The following is a 22,434-nucleotide window of genomic DNA, read 5'->3' as shown; positions in this document are numbered from 1 at the left end:
GTCACAAAAAACAAAAGCAGAAAAAGAAATCACCTTCTTCATATCCTTCACTATGAGGAGAGAATGGACTTTGGTGTTGGGAGAGAATAAACTTGAAGATTATATAGAACCTGCTGTGTGTGACAGTACTGTCACATCCCCCTCAGTCCTTGCCCTTCTTGCCAAGATACTTATTGTCACTTAGCTAATGAAACCTTCTGACTAAATCCCATCTTATAATCTCTTTGTCCCTTATTCTTCTCTTAATGTATAGGCCCCTTAACATAAAACCTAAAACCCAACTGTGGGGCATTAGGTGACTAACAAGGGCACAGTTTAAGTGTCCCATTTCCTATTTAATCATCACAGTGCTGTCAAATAGTGTTAGCAGACTCCAGCAGTAGCCAAATCCTACTGCCCATGATTTTTTGTTTTGTTTTTTGTAAAGAACAATTCACTGGGACCAATAAAATAAATGGTTCAGTAGGTAAAAATGCTTGTCATCCAGCCTGATGATTTGAGTGTGGTCCCCAGGACCCATATAGTAGAAACAGAGAACCTGTTCCCAAATACCCTCACACATGATGCTCGATAGCTTGTCCCTCCCACATACTAATACATTAACACTAAATACATGTAAAAATTCAAAAGTATTTATTGACTATACCCATGTCTGTTTGTATTGTTTATGGCTCAGTTTCATTTTGCAGTGGTAGAGTTGAGTAGCCGCTATGAGAACTATGTCAAACAGAGCCAGAGAATTTACCCTTAACACTTACAGAAAAATCCTGACGGTAAAACCTATTAAACTCTCTACAATTTGGCAGCTGACCAGAAAATGTCTCATAAGTACCCAGAAATACATGTATTTTTAATAATCAGAATCAGGGAATAAGGTGCAAAAAAGTGAAGGGAGAGATTAAGATTAGCATATTTTTAAAAACTTGTATTTGCCAGGGTTTAGGAGTTAAAAAATAAAAAAGAAAGAAAATACCAGGATTGTGAAATTGGAATGTTCTGTGGTTGTGTTTTCTGGTTAAACAGTTCATGGCTCAGTTCCATGAAAAGATCTACCAGATGCTGAAGAACTTGCTCCAGCTCTCTCCAGAAACCAAGCACTGTATCTTGTTCTGGCTTGGAAACTGTTTGCATGCAAATGCAGGCCGCACCAAGATCTGGGCCAATCAGATGCCCGAAATCTTCTTCCAAATGTATGCCTCAGATGCCTTCTTTCTGAATCTGGGTGCTGCTCTTCTGAAGCTGTGCCAGCCATTCTGCAAACCCAGATCCTCTCGGCTCCTCACTTTTAATCCCTCATACTGTGTCCTGAAGGAGTTGAATGATGAAGAACGAAAAATTAAAAATGTACACATGAGAGGTAGGCGGGGAACTGGGCTTTCAAAACAGTGAATGTGTGTGTCACATATAAAGCATTTGCTCCTTTAGCCTTTGAGAAAGTGCCTCTTGATCAAAACAGACAAGGCACAAATGGAGAATGATTTGAAATGTGGATTTTCAAAAACAACCATCATCTTTTAAATGTTAGGCCTTGGTGAGACCTTCTGTCTGGTTTGACAACCTTGGATATTCACCCCTCATCCTATAGAAATCCAGTAGAGCTCTGCTGCCGTCGTTTTCTAACTCAGGGCAGAAAAGGGCAGACAGGTTGACACAGTGGCAGCAGTGCAGGAAGGAGTGAGGGCCCAGCTCTGCAGAAGCTGGGGTCTTCTTCATGGCTGAGTCTTGAAAGACAAGTAGAGTTTACCAAGCAAAGAGCAGTGGGGCATGATAGCACTGAGCCCTTGAGAAGCAGAGGCAGGTGGATCTCTGAATTTGAAGCTGTCTAGAAAAAAAAAAAGCTGGAAGGTCTTTATTGAGGAATAGTAAGAAGTCCCGTGTAGTTAGAGCAAGGGGGTGAAGAGTAGGAGATGGGAAGGAAGAAAGTTGACATCAGGTTGAAAGAATTTGAATAATACGGAGAAGTGAAAAAGACAATGACTCAGCCCTGATTCTATCAGAACAAATCTCTCCTCATTTTTGATGGATTTCCTTCTATTTTTTTTTTAAATCCTCTTACAATTATAAAACCAATATCAGCACAAAAGTAACTCCGCTTGAACACAGAAAACAGATTAACTGGAAATGGTCCATTGCCTATCAATTGGGGAAAAGTTACAATATTATCTCTCATTTCAGTTTTTGCTGATTTCATTGGTTCAACAGAGATTAATGATTTCTGTTGACAGCAAGAAGCCAGAAAGTGTTTTCAGACAGGGAAATAGTTGGGGATGCATTGTAAGGAAGATAGCATTGTAGCAATATGGAGGCTGAGCAAGAGTAAAGGGAGCCTGAAGACCAAGGCAGGTGTGTGTCAAGCCATCACCATTCATTTCACTTCTTCAAGGTTTGGACAAAGAGACCTGTTTGATCCCAGCTGTGCAGGAACCCGTGTTCCCTCAGAGCTATAACCTTGTGACGGAGAACCTGGCCCTGACAGAGTATACCTTGTACTTGGGATTTCACAGGTAACTCCTTTGATGGCATTGGGAAAGAACAGTTTGTGAAGAACTAGTTAGCTGTGTTGACGGCTCAAAGGTTGAAAGTGAGTCTAAAGACTCACGTTAGGATATCATAAGGAAAGAACTCATGCATTGTTTACATTTACATGAGGCTACTTGGTACAGATTACTTAAGTTTTTATCTATTTTTAAAATCAACAACATGCTAATATTTTCCTCCACATCTTGCCAAATTTTCAATCCCTATCTTTTTGATATTATCTAGGAAAATCAAATAATTTTCATTTTACATTTCACTCTCTACTCTTGAATTCTCATTACCTCTGATGCCAAAAGACCAATAGACAAAACTGAAAAAACTTGAGAATGATGAGAAGGGGTTCCAGTAAGACCAATATACCCATAAGAGAGCTGTGAGCCTAAGAGAAAGGATCCTAAAAAATGGGAAGGTTCAAACCTGTGTGTACAAGTTCCAAAAGGGTCCATTTCTAGCAAGCCAGCTACATGTCTTTCCCTTCTTATTTAGCTGAGAATGATTGCCAGCATAAGGGGGGGGGGCTAATAACTCACTCATATTTTTGATCTATAGAAAGAGTATTATGAATACTGCTTTTGTTTTTACTTGTGGGGGGGACAGGATACACATGCTCATATGTGGTGTAGAAGCTGAGGTCGGTGTCAGGTGACTGTCTCGGTCACTCCTCACCATCTCTTTTGAAAAGCAATCTTTCATTGGCCCTGGAGCTCCCTGACTCAGCAAGACTTCAGGGATCCTCCTGTCTCTGTGTCCCCAGCATTAGGACTGCAGGAGGACACCACCTGACCCAGCGTGTGCGTGGGTCCTGGGGGTCTAAGCTTAGGTCCTCCTGCTTGCAGTAAAAGCCCTTTACCTACTGATCTCTAGATCTCAGTAATACTGATTTTTGTTTGTATGTATGTTTGATTTTCATGACAGAGTTTCTCTATGTAGCCCTGGCCATTCTGGAACTCACTCTGTAGACCAGGCTGGCCTCAAATTCAGAGATCCACCTGCCTCTGCCTTCCAGGTGCTGAGATTAAAGGCCTACATCACATGCCTGGCCTGGAATACCAATTTTTTTAAATGCCTTCTCAGGATACTTAATGTAAGGCTTTAAAAAAAAAAAAAAAAAAAACTCCAGCAGCAAATTACTGGGAAAAAAATTGAAAAATTGACAGTTTTGTTAATCTGTTATTGGCATTTTAAATGTGGTAACAGAAGTTCAGCATGTGCTTGATCTACTTTACCATCCAGATTCAGACTAGATGCCTGGCATCCAGATTCCCCGTCAGTAACCCTAGTCACTGTACACAAGAACAAAGTTGGGCGGGGGCACATACCTTTAATACCAGCACTTCGGAGACAGAAGCAGGCAGATCTCTAAATTTGAGACCAGCCTGGTCTAAAGAGTGAGTTCCAGAATGGCCAGAGATACACAGAAAAAATCATGTCTTGAAAAATCAAAATTTAATAAACAGCTACAAAAGAACCAAGGGAGTGATTTAGGACTGTAGATGTGGAAAGAGCTAGCAGCAGCTTTTAGTTCTAGTCTTCCTTTCATGTGATGGGAGCTTTATGTATGGTCGTTGTAATCAAGCCTTTTTTTCTTTTTTTTCTTTTTTTGTCTGCTCAGTTTTCTAACTGTGCAAAGATCATCTGCTGGCCCCACCTGTGTCCTTAAAGCTTGTGCTGGGCTATTGATACTCTGTCTCATTAAAGTGAATGTCTTCAGTAATAACCACTCACCTGCTCATTCAGAGGCTGCTAACTAACTCTTCCTAATTAGCTTCACACTTGTTGAGTACATGGCAGCATTTTCCCAGAGCACTGCACCTTGCTTCGTCCAGTCAGTGACTTTTGTGAGTGCCTCTGTGTCATTGTACCTACAACTTTCTACAACCTTAGAATATTAGAATAACCAGATGAGGATTTGCTTTCCAGTGTAGTCTGTACTACACTGCCCCACACAAGCCTCCCTGACCTGGTCTCTTCTGCTTTCTTGGGGGCAGGTTGCATGATCAGATGGTAAAAATCAACCAAAATCTGCATCGGCTGCAGGTTGCCTGGCGGGATGCTCAGCAGAGTTCTAGCCCTGCTGCTGACAATCTCCGTGAGCAGTTCGAACGCCTGATGACCATCTATCTTTCTACCAAGACTGCTATGACTGAGCCACAGATGCTGCAAAACTGCCTGAATTTGCAGGTGTCCATGGCTGTTCTGCTGGTTCAACTGGCTGTAGGCAATGAGGGCTCACAGCCAATAGAGCTAAGTTTTCCTTTGCCAGATGGCTACAGCTCTTTGGCTTATGTGCCAGGTAAGCAGCCTGTCCCTTGGGAACATCCTATTAATAGCCACCTAAGTTTTAACTGGGTCACCTTGGAAGCTTAATTCTCAAAGTACTCATCCTTAGTTATCATTCCATTGTTGTTAGAGGAAGCACTCAAACTTACAAATATCATCTCCTGACCAAAGCATGGGGCACTAGTGGTTGCTTCTGGTCTGTGTCTCCACTGCCATGACAGTAGAAATAGCCTTCAGAAGAGAAGCTGTAGTCAGGGTTTCACAGCTCTCAGTTTTTGTCATTAATATTGTTTGTCTTTCAACTTATAATTGGTCTGTCTAACTCTCCCTGGGCTTTTTTATAAAAAAACAAAGTACCTCTTGTGTGTTAACTCAGAAGGGAAATTGTGTGAGTGTGTGTGTGTGTGTGTCAGTGTCAGTGAGGGGTCAGTAGATGTTGTTCACTAATCAAATTATATGTTCTTGAATACGGTACTGGTCTCATGCTATGTAACAATTTAGCCCCCAAACATAGCAGTTTAAAACAACAAACGTTATCACACATAGCTCTCTGCATCAGAAATCCAGGACCACTTGTGGCCAGCTGTCAGTCAGAGCCACAGGATTCTGAGGACTCAACAAAGAGCTGGAGGATCCGCTTACAGCCCAGTCATGTGGTTGTGAGCAGGCCTCGGCTGCTTGCCAGTAGCCCCACACATCTCTTGGTACCACTTATGGTGTGGCAGCACAAGTGATCAGAATGAAAGCTGCAGACTTTGATAACTAGCCTTGAAAATGATGTACTCTACTGTACACATCAGGGTATCACCTAGCCTAGAATAATGCAGAAAGGACTTTGCCAAGGTATGAGTGCCAGAAGGGAAGGATGCTTGGAGGACCATCCTGGAGCTCCTTGCTGCAGCCACCTCCTGGAACTAGCCACACCTAAAGCATGGCTTAAATTGTGACTGAGCTTTGGGGGCACAGCATGCTAGTGTTAGCAATAATGTGTGTCACTTCTATTCATGTATCTACTCAGATAAAAATAAAGCTTGATACACACGTAAAAGATCCCCGTTAGTAACTCATCACCATCTCTAGTACTCAGATGGTGATAAAAGTTTGGTACAAAAGACTTGGATTTTTTTTTTTAACCTTTGTTATTAATGTGAAGGGAGGGACTGGGATGTCATTTGGGACCAGTGAACACATATTTGGCTAATTCCAGCAAATCTTTTTCAGAATTTTTTGCAGATAACCTGGGTGATTTCCTCGTTTTCCTCCGGCGCTTTGCTGAGGACATCTTGGAGACGTCAGCAGATTCCCTGGAGCATGTCCTTAACTTTATCACCATCTTCACTGGGAGCATAGAGAGGTGATTGGCTGGAAGCTCGCCCCGTCCCTGTTAGAGCTACAAAACATCCCGTCCGCTGTGTGAGACTTAATACGCAGAGGACTCTGCCCACAGAGAGTTTGAACCTGAACATAAAGTGCCTAGCGGGAATTCCACTGCTAGTCCCTGGTTAAAATAGTTAATGTGAATACCAGAGGCTGTACTGATGGCATCCAAGATCCAAGAGCTAAATTCTTTTTTTTTTTTTTTTTTTTTTTGGTTTTTCGAGACAGGGTTTCTCTGTGGTTTTGGAGCCTGTCCTGGAACTAGCTCTTGTAGACCAGGCTGGTCTCGAACTCACAGAGATCCGCCTGCCTCTGCCTCCCAAGTGCTGGGATTAAAGGCGTGCGCCACCACCGCCCGGCTCAAGAGCTAAATTCTTTTACTAATTATGTGAACAAAGCTTGCTCCTGCACCTTGAGTTGGATAAGTGGTAAACGTAGGTTCATGTTACTTCTAGCCTTCTCTCTGAAACAGGTACTATGGGTTTTACAATTGTTTTCCTGATTTGTGTGTGTGGGGGGGGTATGTATGTAAGCCAAAGGAAACAATTTTTATGTACAAAAGGGCACATTTGCTGCAAAATAAAAAGGAAAGCCCACAATTCTCTAAGGCACATCAATGAAAACTATATAGAAGCCATAAATATATATATTTATGCAGACCCAAAGGGAAGGGAGAAGCCAGCAAGCATTGATTAGACACACAGGCAGGCAGCTATCAGATGATTATAACCTAACCTTTGCCCAAAGAAGCTTGGGACAGCAAATTTGTTTAAAATGAACCTGTCAAAGAAGAGTACATAGTAGATAGTACATTAATATAGAGAAGAAAATTGAATGTCTATGCTTTACATGGAAACTGAAGTGCTGCCTCGTACGTGGTAAGCTGTCACCTCAAGAATCAAATGGGCAGGCCGGGCGGTGGTGGCGCACGCCTTTAATCCCAGCAGTTGGGAGGCAGAGGCAGGCGGATCTCTGTGAGTTCGAGACCAGCCTGGTCTACAGAGCTAGTTCCAGGACAGGCTCCAAAACCACAGAGAAACCCTGTCTCGAAAAACCAAAAAAAAAAGAATCAAATGGGCAGGCACAATAGTACCCTTCTGTAATCCCAGCACTCAGAAGACAAAGACAGGAAGATTGCCACAAGTTCAAGGCCAGCCTGGTCTGCATAGGGAGTTCCAGAACAGCCAGACTACATAACATACATAGTAAAACCATCTCAAAACAATGTGTTAAATGGCATACCCTGCATCAGCTGAGTGGAAACATTTTTATATATCTAATAGTGATATAGGACATACTGGCTCCTTGTGTAGAATAGAATCACATTGGGTAAATTAAGTTCTCTTGCTCATCTTGCTTTTTGCTCTCTGCAGAATGAAGAATCCTCACCTAAGGGCCAAACTAGCAGAGGTCTTGGAAGCAGTGATGCCTCACTTGGATCAGACCCCAAATCCCTTGGTGTCCAGTGTGTTTCACCGGAAACGTGTGTTTTGCAACTTTCCATATGCTCCCCAACTTTCAGAAGCCCTAATCAAGGTTTTTGTGGACATCGAATTTACAGGTAAAGAAGTCATGTGACCAACTCTAGAGCTAAGAATTAAGTTTCACAGCTTGATCACTTTCGAATGTCACAGAAATGTCAACCAGCATTTCTTGAATACTTACTGTGTATTGATGCAGAGTGCTTTATTTTTCCTATATCATTAACTTGTCTATCTGAAAGGTTATCTACATTGTTCTCATTTTATATGTGAGAGGATAGAAACTCAAAAAGTTTTAGTTATTTGTCTGTATCATACAACTAAAAGAGGTAGAACCAGCTCTGTCTCAGAAAAAAAGGCAACAAAAATGGGGAAAAAGTACCACCTACATACAGTTGGCAAGCACAGCAAACATGAGGACCTGAGATGGAGCCTTAGGACCCAGGTCTAGGGATGTCGCTTAGTGGTAGCACACTTACCTAATATGTGCAAGGCCTATGTTTTCTGTGTTGTGTGTGTTTTAATAGGATATCTTTATTTATCCTTTAACAATTTCATACATGTAAAAGATGTTTGGTTGTATCTACCCCCAACTTCCCCTCCCACTTCCTCCTGGTTCTCTTATACGTTTCCTTTCCCCTTTCACCTCTTCTTATTTACAACCCACTAAGCCAATTAGTGCTGCGTGTTGGAATGTTGACTAGTCTTGTTGATGTGATCTTATGCAGGTAATTGTAGCTATAGCTTATGTTTTATCCCTGGCACCACAAAGGGTATGGGCTGGGGGGACTCCTCGGGAAGATTTTGGCAGCAGCCTTGACATTCAGTAAATAAAATGCATATGCATGAGCTCCTGCTCATTCTCTAGTAGACTACCCTTGCTGATTTCTCATTCTTGCCTTACTCCAGGGGACCCCCATCAATTTGAACAGAAGTTTAATTACCGCCGCCCTATGTATCCCATCCTAAGGTATATGTGGGCGACAGAGAGCTATCGGGAGAGCATTAAGGTAAGAGGGGTTTTTGTGAAACCAGTTGCTTCAGGTCAGCCTCAGTAAAATTGTGATTTGGTACTAAATTATCTTCTTCTTGGGCTGGGTCTTACAGGATTTGGCTGACTATGCCTCTAAGAATTTAGAAGCTATGAATCCCCCACTGTTCCTCCGATTTCTTAACCTATTAATGAATGATGCTATCTTCCTTTTGGATGAAGCTATACAGGTAAAAGAAAGAATTGTATGTGTTCCTATACCGTCTGTGGTGGTGTCAGTGAGAAAGGCTTCAAATCATCATTAGTGGCAGTGGGGTGGTGGGGGTAGTTTTGATTTGGGGGGTGTGTGTGTTTAGTTTTCTTTCTCTTTTTATCCTAAGCTGACCTCAAACCCACAGGAATCCTTCCACCTTAGCCTCCCAGAGTTTTCAGATTGCAGACATGAACCAGTACACCTGGCAGAGAGTATATGTATTCTTTTGCTCATTTAATTATAATAGAGTAATCCTCGCTCTAGAACATTCGCACACACCAAAAGTGTATGTGTAATAGTATGCCCCATGCTTGCCATTGTACAGCTTTCTAGGTTTATCATTTCATTAGAGACAAGATCAAGGATCTTTGTTGAAGCTTCATGGGCTTGGGTGGTTCTTTGGTTGATAATTTAAAAGGTAGTATTGGGGCCTGAGAAATGGCTCAGTGGTTAAGAGCACTGGCTACTCTTCCAGAGGACCTGGGTTAAATTCCCATCATCCACATGGCAGCTCACAGCTACTCGTAACTCCAGTTCCAGGGGATCCATCTTCTGACCTCCACAAACTTCTGCATGCCTGTGGTGCGCATACATACATACACATAAATTGTTTTTTAAAGTGTGGTAAAGTCAAACTAAGGTGTACCACCAGCAGGCCGGTAATGTTAAAAGAAATCATAGGATCTTAATTTTGGTTAGTCACTGTCAGATTTTCAGCCATGACAAAGTACCTAAGAGGAACAACCTAAAGAAGGAAGGATTGCTTTTGCTCATAGTTTTGGAGGTTTTAGTCTAGGCTTAGCTGTGTGCTCTCTGTTGAGTCTGCAGCTAAGCAGGATCTCCTGGTGGAGGCAGGAGTATCAGTATGACCAGGCAGTGACCTCCAGGAAGAGGATACAGCTTTAGTTTGAGGGTAGCATACTGGACAGTCAGGAGCGCTCATTGATAATCCACTAAGTAACTTGGGCTTGGTTTGTGAGAGGGACCTGACCTGCTCTTTTCATCATCCTTCACTCTGAGACTTAAGGTAGGTTCTCTGCGGAAATGAGAGCAGTTCCTGTGATAAACAGATCATACGTAGGGACAGTGTGATTCAGGGAGTGAAACAGACGGCATCCTCGTGAAATCAGGTAACACATTGTTTGCTGCTGTAGTAGGATGATGAGAGATGAGGACTTTAATAATTATGACATTCTAAGAAATTTTAGACACAAGGCATGTTTATAGAACTTTGTTTTTTGGTGAGCAAGTTTTGAAGATTTTGTGTTGTTTTGTTTTTTTGGTTTTCGTTTTAGGAAGAATTCATTTTTTCTTGGGCGCCTGGTGTTTTTGCCTGGATTCTCTATGCTGCTCTGCTGGTCCTCCTTGCTCTCCTGATAATATCTTGGTCCCAGGCAATTGCCTACCAGTTTACTCAAACCGAGACAAATCTATATGAGGACACTATTTTTTCTTTCCAAAAGTTCTTTAAGATTTAATTTTACATTTGTGTGTGTGTGTACATGTGTGTGCACTTGCTATAGTGTACACATAGTGGTCAAAGGACATCTTGTGGGAGACTGTTTTCTCCTTTCACCAAGAGGGTTCTGGGGTTCAAACTCGGGTCATCAGCCATCCTTGGTAACAAGTGCCGGAACCCACTGACCCCTGCTGAAGCTCTTAAGCTCTAGCCCTATATTGACAAAGACTCAGGACCTTTATATGATTTTCCCAGCTTAGTTGACTGGGTTTTATTTTGTCCTAAGATTTATGTGTATGAGTATTTTGTTCACATGTATGTAAGTGCACCATATGCATGCAGGAGGCTAGAAGAAACCATTGCATCTCCTGGAGCTAAGTTACAGTAAATGTGGCTGCCATGTGCAAGAATAAGTGCTAAGAGTTCTTAACCTTTGAGCCACTTCTCCCACTCTAGATTTTTTTTTTTTAAGTGTATTAGTGTTTTGCTTGAATGTATGCAAATGCATACAGTGCCCATGAAGGCCAGAAGAAGGCATCAGATCCCCTGGAACTAGAGTTACAGGTGGTTATGAGCCACAGTGTTAGTGCTGGGAATCAAATCCTGATCCTCTAAGAGCAGCAAGAGTTTATAACCATTGAGCCACCTCTCTAAGCCCAGTTGACTGGATTTTAATTAAGCCCTCTTAAATGTCATGATCCTTCAATTGCATTTCTCTTACCAGATGTATCACGTTTCTGGTTTCCATAGTATTTGAGCAAGATAAAGATTCAGCAGATCGAGAAAGACCGAGGAGAATGGGAGAGTCTGACACCAGAAGCCCGCCGAGAGAAAGAGGCTGGCCTGCAGATGTTTGGACAGCTGGCACGTTTCCATAACATCATGTCCAATGAAACAATTGGTACCCTTTCCTTTCTGACATCAGGTAAGAACATGACAGTCTGCTTTCCCCAAAAAAATGTAGGAATCAAGGTCAGTTTCACTCACGGAATCAGCCCAACTAAAAGTTAAAAGAGTTAGACTCTGGGACTGGGGATGTAGCTCAGATAAAAGAGTGCTTGCCTAGCCTGCATGAAGCTCACATACCTGTAATCCCAGCACTTTGGATGTTAAGGCAGGAGGATCAGAAATTCAAGGTCACCCTCATCTACATAGTAAGTTCCAGGACACTTTGGGATACACGAGACCCTGTCCAAAAGAAAGTTGGACGCTGGTGACTGTAACTTCCACATCTGAGAGTAAAACAAATCAGAGAAACTTCAGAAAGAATGATGGGGTCCATTACTGACATGGCAGAAAATATAAGGTGGTAACACAGTTGTTCCCTTGACGGAGCTGCGAGTGTAGCTTAATGATAGAGTACATGCTTAGTCAGCGCAAAGCCCTGAATTCAATCTCTACATTCATACATGCATGAGCCATATACACTGTACATTATATATGTTCATGTATGTGTACATTTATTCTGAAAAGTATGTCCATCCTGGTTAATGAAGTAAATTTCAAAAAGACACTATTTCCATTCTCGTTAGAGCAACGGTGCCCTGTTCAGTAACCACCTGCCACACGTAGCTATTAAACATTTACAATATGGGTAGTCAAAATTAAAGTGTGCTATATTTGTAAAATGCATACTATAAGATTTTGTATATAAATACATATAAATTACGTATGGTGTGGCATCCTCTTTGGAGATGGAGACAGAAGGACTCTTGAGTCCCAGGCCAGCCTGAGCTATTAGTGACAGCCTATGCCAAATAACCATTGAGGAAGGGAGGAGAATAAATAGTTTTCATTCAGTGATAAAATTTAGTGTGATATGACAGCCAGTGAGCAGGAGTGAAAAGAAACTCTCTAATGAGAGACACAGATAAAGGTTTTAAAGACTTTGTTGTTGTTTGGTTTTATTGTTTTCAAGATGGAGTTTCTCTGTGTAGTTCCAGATGTCCTGGAACTCACTCTACAGACCAGCTTGGTCTCAGACTCACAGATCCACCTGCCTCTGCCTCCCAAGTACTGAGATTAAGGCATTCGCCACCACACCTGACTACAATTTTAAATATTTTTAAAGCTTCTTTTAAAAACTTTTTTATCGAGGCAGGCGGATCTCTGTGAGTTCGAGACCAGCCTGGTCTACAAGAGCTAGTTCCAGGACAGGCTCCAAAACCACAGAGAAACCCTGTCTCGAAAAACCAAAAAAAAAACTTTATCAGGTCAGGGAAATCAAAGAAGATAAGGCAGCCAAAAACCAAGAACAAAAGCCCCAAAGGACAGGGAAAAGATTTTGAATATTGAAAATGTGACTTTAAAAGTTTAAGGGACTGGAGAGATGACTCAGTGGTTAAGAGCACTGGCTGCTCTTCCAGAGGACCTGGGTTCAAATCCCAGCACCCACATGGTAGCTCACGACTGTCTGTAACTCCAATTCCAGGGCTTCTGACACTCTGACACAGGCATACATGTAGGCAAAACACCAATATACATTAAAATAAATAAGTAAATTTTAAATATTCAATGAAAGGGTTAAAAACAATAAACTCAAGAAACTCCCCCATTAAAATGGAGCAGAAAGAAAACAGGATGGAGATTAGAAGAGGAAGGATGAGAAAGTGAATGCTGAATTCAGGAAGTCTGGAACACAAGTGAGTGTGGTGTTCCTGGATGAGGCATCCGCCACGCCTCACAGCCTGAGTTGGACCCTGGAACCCACATGGTGGCAGGAGAGCACTAATTCCCACAGCTGTCCTGACTTGCACACACTCGCTGTAACACATTCAGGTGCACACAAAAAATGTATTCTTAAAATGTTTAACAGTGTTCATGTGTTCATGTGTGGGTAGTAGGTTTTGTTTCCTTTTTGTTTGTTTGATTTTGGTTCTGTTTGTCTATATTTTCTCCACTGAAAATGTATTAGATATAAGGGGGAAAAAATTACTGATGGGTTGAGTTTTGAGACCTTGGCTTTTTTCCAGAGATCAAGTCACTGTTTGTGCACCCCTTCCTGGCTGAGCGCATTATCTCCATGTTGAACTACTTCCTGCAGCACCTGGTTGGCCCCAAGATGGGTGCTCTCAAAGTCAAGGACTTCAGTGAATTTGACTTCAAGCCTCAGCAGCTTGTCTCAGACATCTGCACTATCTACTTAAATCTTGGGTATCTGAGACTGGCATTGAGCAAGCCATGGCAGGGGCGGCGGGGGGGAGGGTGCTAATGTTATGGTAACAGAAAGTCTGGCTAGCTAGTGTGTGGAAATATAGTCAGGGAAGGAAGGCTCATTCCTAGCTGTTAGATAAGGGAATCCTCCATAGCTTTAGAGAGAGTTTTATCTGATCCATGAACATTGTTCAGGATCTCCAACATTCTGCCTTGATCTATGCAAAGATCAACTTTACCAGTTATACTACTGTTAATTAAAGCATTTTTTAGGGCCATAGGACACTTTGTAGAGATATCCTTGTAGAAATTAGATGTGGAGGCACACACCTTTAGTCCCAGCACTCAGGAGACAGAGGCAGGCGGATCTCTGAGTTTGATCTAGTCAGATCTATAGAACAAGTTCCAGGACAACCAGCCCTACACAAAGCAAAATGCTTGCCACACAAACATGAGCAACTGAGTTCAGATCCCCAGCACCCAGCTAAAAAGCTACATGTAGTAGCATGCACCTGTAACTCCAATAATGGGAAAGTGAAAACGGGGTTCCCGGGAGCTCACAGGCCATCTAGCCTGGGCAAACTGATGAATTCTAGGATTAATAAGAAGCTGTGTCTCAAAGAATACAGTCTGGAGAGTAGTTGAGGAAGATACCTAACATTGACCTCTTGCCTCTGTACACATACAGACACACTTACACATGCACATAGCATAAATAGAATGTCTTTCTAGTTCAGAAGAGCACTTGGGCTTATAAGGGTTGGATGATTGTTCTGTAGCCCATCTGCTGTCTGTCTCCACATTGACCTATGCTCTGACTCTCCGTTCCTTTGTAATGCCCACTTTTAGGGATGAGGAGAATTTCTGTGCTACTGTGCCCAAGGATGGACGTTCCTATTCCCCTACTCTCTTTGCACAGACAGTCCGAGTTCTGAAGAAAATCAATAAGCCTGGGAATATGATCGTGGCTTTCAGTAACTTGGCAGAGAGAATCAAGGTAAGGACAAGGACATTATGTTTTCTCATAAGAAATGCCACACTGTCACCTCAACTCTGCCACTTTTGCCCTATTTCAGGGAGAAAAGGGGTACTACCTAGAGGCATTGGAAACAGGTATTTCCTTCTAGTCAGTCAGTTACTGGGAACAGGACTGGGGAGCAGGCTCAGAGGTTAATAGCACTGACTGTTCTTCCAGATGTCCTGAGTTCAATTTCCAGCAACCACATGGTGCCTCACAACCATCAGTAATAAGATCTAGTGCAGACACACATGTAGACAGAACACTTTATACATAATAAATGAATAAATCTTTAAAAAATATAATAACTGGAAACAGCTATTTTACTAACTTGTACTCCTTCCAAGGGAGAGTATGAACAGAATTGAAGATGTGTCTACCAGGTGAAAAGAAAGTGTACTGGTTAAGTCCTTTTTTAGACTTTTATGTCCTTATGTTAGAAAAGATTTGAAAACCTGGTGTTAATGCAAAAGAACTTTTTGGAATAAAATTTAGGAAGAAGGGCAAGAGTTGCTGAGTCATGGCTATAGCCTGCACTCCCCCAGCTGAACTGAAACAGGAAGGTTGCAAATTCAAGGCTAGTTTGAGCAAATAATGAGATCCTAACTCAAAATAAATCAAAACTGAGCCAAGATGAGTACTTCACAGACACTGGTTTATATTGCTTTTCTCTGTTCTCTACATTCCTATTGGTAGCTGGTTTATACTGAAATGCATTTTTGAGATTAAAATACTCTGTTATGCTCAGCTAACCCTTCCAGCAGGACAGTAGTAGAGCTCCATTAAAAATGGGAGAAAGGAAATATATTTGATACAGAAATCTAATAGAGAATCTTCCAGGGTGTGCATTGGTGGCGCACACCTTTAATCCCAGCTCTTGGGAGGCAGAGGCAGGCAGATCTCTTGAATTTGAGGACAGCCTGATCTACAGATACAGTTCTAAGACAGCCAGGGCTACTGAGAAACCCTGTCTCCAAAGACCAAAAAGGAAAAAAGAAAGAAAAGATTCTTTACTGGTGTCTGCCTTTCCTCAGTGAGTTTCTTTCTTTTTTATTTATTTATTTGAGCTGGGCTTGATGTTGGCCTAGAGCTCAGCCAGACACACAGCCCTAAGGAAGTGAGTTACAGGATCAAATGTTGGACAGGCATTCTTAAATTTCTGTGCCTGCTTATATCAGAAACTACTCTTCAAACACAGGCTGTGTGAGTGACTCGGTAATTATACAGCTAACAGCCTTCCCCCTTTCCCATCCCAGCATTCACAGCAGAATGCTGCCAGAAAGATGTGTTCTTTCTCCTGCTGACACTTGCGTCCACTTCCAGCCATGACTCCCAGCAGCTGAACCAACCTGCAGCAGAACTACCTCTGCTTCTAAAACATGTGCCTTGGGCTTGTTCTTGAAAAAAACAAAGTAGAGATCTGTTGTGTCTGTGAAGGGTTGCTGATGTCCACCATAAGGTGTATGTAGTTACTCGGCAGTCTGGGAGCTACACTGTGAGTTTACTATAGAAACCGGATGTTGTTGCTTCAGTCTCTCGCAGACCTCCAACAACAGGAAGAGGAGACATATGCAGATGCCTGTGACGAGTTCCTGGACCCCATCATGAGCACACTGATGTCTGACCCGGTGGTGCTTCCCTCTTCCAGAGTCACTGTGGACAGGTCCACCATCGCCAGGCATTTACTCAGGTATGCCTGTCCACAGCATTGCCTCAGGGATGCGGCTGTGTTAGCTTCCTGTGTGTGTGCGCGCGCGCGCACCCAGTCGTCACACAGCACTTTGATATCACCTGATAAGATTTTAAAGATTTATAAGATAACTGTTTAGAGGTAATGTCTCTTATTTTACCTCTTCTCTCCTGTAAGTAAACTTAGCCAGGTGTGACAGGAGCCTGGAATTCCAGCACTTGGAGACAGAAGCAGGAGGATTGCCATAACTTTGTTTTTGGGGGTTTTTTTTTTCTGTTTGTTTTTCGAGACAGGGTTTCTCTGTAGCTTTGGAACCTGTCCTGGAACTAGCTCTGTAGACCAGGCTGGCCCTGGACTCACAGAGATCCACCTGCCTCTGCCTCCTGAGTGCTGGGATTATAGGTGTGCACCACCACTGCCTGACTATTTGCCATAACTTTGAAGTATGGTCTACCTAGCAATTTATATAGGCTAGCCAGAGCTACATAGTGAGACCCTATCTCAAAATACAAAAGAAAATAATTTTATCCACATTATGAAATATGTCAACATGAAATATATTATTGCCTGAAAATGTTTTAATTTTATTTAAATTGTAAAAATGTCCAAAAAAGGTGGAATTGTTTTTAACTCATGATTTATACTCCCTTCGGTTGCTATATTTGTACTTGAGTGTGGTACCTTGTGGTAGCATAAACTTCACCAGGCTGAGTGCTGTTTGGACAGTCACCCTGCAGATGTCATAGGAAAGACAGGAAGGCAGAAATAAATTGAAGGCAGTCAGTACCCACACATCCCTTTACTCTTCTGAAGAGCCAGTGCCTCTTTAGGAGAGTACACTACAGTTCAGGGAGGGAGGCTAGTAACTGGAGTTTATGCTGTGACTCCCTACAGCTGTCTTGTTTTGTCTTTTATGTGTTTATGTTTGAGTGTCTTGCCTACATGTATATATGTGCAGCACATGTATGTTTAGTGTCTACAGAAATCAGAAGGTGTTGGATCCCCTGCAACTGGAGTTATGGATGGTTGTGAGTCACCATGTGAGTTGGGAACCGAACCCGGGTTCCTTGTAAGAACAGCATATATTCCCAGCTGCTGACCTAACTCTATAGTCCCCAGCTCTTTTATTTATTTATCTATGTTGTCCAGGCTAGCCTCAAACTCCTGAGCTCAAGCAGTCTCCTTGCCTCAGCTTCCTGAATAACTAAAACCAGAGGTAAACATCACTGTATCCACCTCGCTCCCCCTCCCCCTTTAAGATAGCATGTCATGTAGCCCAGGCTGTCCTCAAAATTACTTTGTAGCTGAAATGACGTTGAAATCATGATCCTCCTGCATGTCAAGTGCTAGGATTATAGGCAAGTGCCACCATTGCTTGGCTTGACCCTTACCTTTTCTAAGTGCAATGTTAGATAGGAAGAGGTACTGAGAGACCATGAAGCCTGTTTTAAAATGCTGTTATGTAAGTTAAGGTGACTCAAATTTAAGGAATAGGATATTAAAAATGAATTTTCTGTTTCATTTGGTATTCTTATGCTTTTTGCTATATGATGATACACTAAGTGATACCAGTGAAAATATTGTGAATCTTGTTTTGTTTTGGAATCAAGGATTCGTGTAGCCCAGGCTTGAACTTACCGTGTAGGTCAGGATGACTCAGCCTTTGATCATCCTGTCTCCCCTTTTAAATGTGAATTCACAATGTGTACCACTATGCACAGCTTACGTGGTACTGAAGATCCAGCTCAGGGCTGTGTGCACACTGGAAAGCACTCTCCTAGCTGAGCTACAGTGCCAGCCAGTCTTGGGCTTTCTTTGTTTTGCTATACTTTTAAAATTATGTTTGTTTGTTTGTTTGTTTGTTTGTTTGTTTGGTGTGTGTGTGTTAGCAAGTGTGAAGGTAAGAAGACAATTTGCAGGAGTTAGTTCTCTTCTTCCACCGTGTGGGTCCTGGGGATCAAATTTGGATCGTCAGCCTTGGCAACAAGTATTATTACACAGTGAGCCATATTGCTGGTCCCAGCTTTGTTTTCTGAAGTGCACAGACTCAAACCTAGAACCTTGTGCATGCTAAGCTAGCATTCTACCACCGATCTATTCTCTCAGCACTGAACCATAATCTGCATTTACTTGCATAGCAGTCAGCTAATTTAATCAAATGTCAATTACAAGGGTCTTATTCCTTAACAGTTTATACTGTTCCAAGAATCTGTCAGTAAAATCACAGGTAGTGAACCTGGCTTAGCGATGTGCATCTGTTGTCCCAACTACCTGGGAGATTTAGACAGGGAGGTTACTGGTGCCCAGGAATTTGAAGTCAACTTGGGCAACATAACAAAACCCCATTTCAAAAAGAAAAGAAAAGAAAAAAGCCAGGTGGTGATGGCTCATGCCTTTATTAACCCAGCACTTGGGAGATAGAGGCAGGCAAATTTCTGTGAGTGTGAGGCCAGCCTGGTCTACAGAGTGAGTTCTAGGATAGCCAGTGCTATACACAGAGAAACTCCATCTGGAAAAACAAGAACAACAAAAACCTACAAATGCTGCTTTATGATGACACCAGAGACTAAGATCTCTGACTTGACATCTAAAGGCTTATGACAAAGACAGCATTTAAAGATCTTTTAAATTTATTTATTCTACTTATATGTATGAGTATTTTACTTATGTGTATGTAGGTGTATCATGTGTGTGCCTAGTGCCCACAGAGGTCAGAAAAAGGCATTGACTCCCTCGGAACTGGCATTACAAATGGTCATAAAACTCCATATAGGTACTGGAAATTGAATCCAGGTCCTGAGGCAGAGCAATGGGGTGGCTGAAGATTTGAGAGTCACCCTTTTCTCGTTTCCTTCTTTCTGACCCGAGTCAGCATCTGACACAGTGTCACAGTGCACCATGGCTCGAGACTCAAAGCAGGGGGATGCTTAGATATTCTGTATTAGAACTTTCCAGAGTAACTCATTTCCATTCTTTTCTTGTCCTAGTGACCAAACAGATCCTTTTAACCGTAGTCCCCTTACCATGGACCAGATCCGGCCAAACACAGAACTCAAAGAAAAAATCCAGCGGTGGCTCGCAGAGAGGAAACAACAGAAGGAGCAGCTTGAATAAATACTGTGAAGTAGACAACCCAAACTAGCGCCAGGGCATAAAGAGTTGTTGGGGGTCTCCCTTTCTGGCTCTGATCCTTTCCTTTTTCTTTCTTTCTTTAGTTTTGTTTTGTTCTTTTGGTTTTGGTTTATTTTATTCTTTGTTGCTTTTCCTTTACTAAATTAGAAAATTGTTCCTGTGCAAATTATGATAATTAAGATTCTTAAGACCTTGTCTCCCTGGCTTTCATGAAATCTCACAGCATCTTCATAAATCATCACTAATCTTCAGCCTTGATTTTCCTATTCCTCATTTCGTTTTCTATCCTAAATTATAGTACATCCAACTACAAAAATGTCCTACCACTTTATTCTTTACCTTTCCAAGAACTATTCAGACATTTTTTGGTGAGAACTGCGTTTAAGTCTATGATGTCAGCTGCTTCGGTGACAGCAGATAGAATCCAAACCCGTTATTCTGTGTATCAACTAGCTCCTGTCCCTGTCACAGTTCTGCAATATCCCAGAGCAGCTTTCCAGATAAGTACAAATACCTTAGTGTGCATAGACTTTTGGCTGATGGATAAGATGGGGACCTTATACAGCTGCTGTTGGTATCTCTTAATTTTGTATTATCTTGTAACTTAAAGATACCATCACAGGCACTCCCATGAGATTGTCACCACCAAAAACTTAACTGCACAGTCTTAAAGAGTGACAGTAGTGGGTGAAGCATCCAGTAAGGGAAGAAGGAAAAAGCTGTTGGTGTCCTCTTTTATTTTGTGCCCCAAGAACTAGGCCTGGGTAAAATAGGCAATAAATAGTGTATCTATGAAGATGCTAATGCAGTATAGCTCGGTGTGTATGTGTTATACACACAGATACTGTGTCTTTTTATTGGTCTCATATGAATTGAGTACCACATTATATTGTGTCCTCCATGATAAAATATATGTGGTATGTGGCAATGTCTTCTCATATATTCATTCTAGTCAAGTAATATTGTAAGACTATAAAATGTATATAGGTAATGTTTGGGCTGTGACATGGCTCCTAAGAGCTGCTTCTAATCTAGCCTTAGTTTACCAATTAACAAAATAGAGATTGGAGCAAAGTCTTGTCCAAAAGTCATTTTAAATATCCACGTAGCTCTGGGCAGTTAATAAGTGCTTTGATCCCACTTCTTTAACCATTTTGCTTAACATGCCATGAGAGACTCAGTCCTGTATGGGATTTTTTATATCAGTATCAGTCTCAGCCCAGAGGTGTAAAGGACAAGGAAATGGGATTGTGGCTTCCTTTAAAGAACATTACTATTAGCCACAACCTTCCATATACAGAAGCAGTGTTTCAGGATTCAAACACAAGTAGCTATAAGCAGTCCTTTGTGTATTTTCTGGTGGTATCAACTGGCAAACCTCTGATCAGAGAGGCCCTCTCACTCTGGCTGAGAAGTAAATGTTAGCTGTTGCCGTGCTTGTCTGAACAGGGAAGCCTGGGACACATTGGAAAATGCCAGATCGTTAAGACTCCATGCTCCCAGTTGACAGCATTGCTTTTCTTTAATCAGACTTCATTTTCTGTGTGTATTATTCTCCTTTCCCTCTCTGGGAATGACCTGCATTTGAAATAAGCTTCTACCTACTGCATTTATTTTTCCAAAGCTAATGTGGGAGGATGTTTTTGTTTGAAAAAGAGGAGAGGCCGGAGTTGTGAGGTGAAAACTGGATGGAAATGGATCCAAGACCTCAGAAGACAGCAGCTTCCCAGCTCATCACCTCTGTGCTGCCTCTATGTCTATCTGCATTCTACTTCTATATTCTGCTTCTGAACTGAACCTTCAGATTGTAAGCCTTTTTTGGTGAGTTTATGTTGTTTTGTTTCTGTGCTCTTCCGATACTTTTCTATGAATGGCTGTGCACCACTGATGCTGCTGAATCCTTTGATCACAAAAGCACGTGTGTAGCTTAAGGCCACTATTGGTGAGGACACCAAGTGTCCTCTGTGCCTTCTTCCTTTCTGTGAACTCATTTAAAGACATCCAGAAAAAGGAATTCTGGAGACTACTGTCCTGTCCAACAGGACGCATACATGCACTTGCAGAGGTAAAGAGGTGTCTTGTCTAGAACTCAGCAGCAGCTGTAAACCTGTTAAGACTTCCTGACATACCGAGTTTTACGTGATGACTTTGCTGGAGTACAAAAAGAAAGTGAAGACTTCGGTCAGCTCTGGCATTGCTCCGAACTCACCAAGAAGCTAATACTAAACTTGGAAAATTATTTAGGGTTCAAGCAGTTGTTTGTTTGTTTGTTTAATATGGCTTTCTGTGGGTATGTGAAAATTGAAGGAAACTTGACAAGTAGTCTAATGGTGCCAGTTGCTGTTACTACCACACTCTACACAAGTTTCATTACTTTATTCTTTTTTGATTGTGGTTGCTGAGCTGCCATTGGGCAAAGCCTAAGACTGCTAGGTACCTTTACAAGCCAGGCTGAGGCTGTACCATGCGATGTGAGGAAATAGTGCACAGGATCTAATTGCTAAACTGGAAGAGAACTTACAGACAGAAAAATGGAGAACAAAATAGCAAAAAAGTTGACTGAAATCAAATTCAATCAATATAACTATATTTGAAACATTCCGGGAAGGTTACTTCTTGTCAAACTTGCCTGGAGGTGTTTGTTCAAAACTTGTATTTAATAAATGAACACCTGACTTACCACCTTTGCTATCCCTTTATTACAGTATTAAAAGCTGGCAGCAGCCTAGTGTGATAGTGTATGCCTGCAATCCCAGCTACTAACTGATAGGAGGAATGGAGGACCAAGCCTGCTAGGGCTACCTAGTAAGTTCAAGGCCAGCCCAACTTCATTGTTTTATTCTTTTGGCTTTTCAGGACAGGGTTTTCTATGTATCCCTGGCGACCCTGGAACTTGCTCTGTAGACCAGGCTGGCCTCCAACTCACTGCTTAGGGTGCTCCAACACTGCCTGGCTCAAATTAAAATTTAAAAGGGATGTAGCTCAATGGTAGAGAGCTTGCCTGACATACACATTGCTAAATTCAAGCCCAATACCACCACCACAGAAAGAAAAAGCTAGTG

At 42.0% G+C, this 22,434-nt stretch overlaps 2 protein-coding genes across 2 annotated transcripts in view; one reads left to right on the top strand and one right to left on the bottom strand.

Moving 5' to 3' along the window:
• Positions 1-22,054, top strand: part of Ube4a (ubiquitination factor E4A) — a 43,164-nt gene extending 21,110 nt beyond the window's left edge. The window contains exons 9-20 of the mRNA XM_057768832.1: positions 1,024-1,357; positions 2,384-2,504; positions 4,527-4,831; positions 6,040-6,172; positions 7,569-7,756; positions 8,586-8,686; positions 8,784-8,897; positions 11,130-11,304; positions 13,352-13,532; positions 14,382-14,529; positions 16,083-16,240; positions 19,228-22,054. Coding sequence (XP_057624815.1) covers positions 1,024-1,357; positions 2,384-2,504; positions 4,527-4,831; positions 6,040-6,172; positions 7,569-7,756; positions 8,586-8,686; positions 8,784-8,897; positions 11,130-11,304; positions 13,352-13,532; positions 14,382-14,529; positions 16,083-16,240; positions 19,228-19,354 — 2,085 coding nt within the window. The 3' untranslated portion in view covers positions 19,355-22,054. The remainder of the gene's footprint in view (positions 1-1,023; positions 1,358-2,383; positions 2,505-4,526; positions 4,832-6,039; positions 6,173-7,568; positions 7,757-8,585; positions 8,687-8,783; positions 8,898-11,129; positions 11,305-13,351; positions 13,533-14,381; positions 14,530-16,082; positions 16,241-19,227) is intronic.
• Positions 1-22,434, bottom strand: part of LOC130873842 (phosphatidylinositol N-acetylglucosaminyltransferase subunit A-like) — a 36,640-nt gene that overhangs the window by 11,588 nt on the left and 2,618 nt on the right. The window lies entirely within an intron of this gene.

This window comes from Chionomys nivalis, chromosome 4 (genome assembly GCF_950005125.1).
Source record: "Chionomys nivalis chromosome 4, mChiNiv1.1, whole genome shotgun sequence".
Taxonomy (NCBI): Eukaryota; Metazoa; Chordata; class Mammalia; order Rodentia; family Cricetidae; genus Chionomys; species Chionomys nivalis.
The sequence above is the reverse complement of the archived record's forward strand: the minus strand, read 5'-3'. Positions and strand labels throughout refer to the sequence as shown.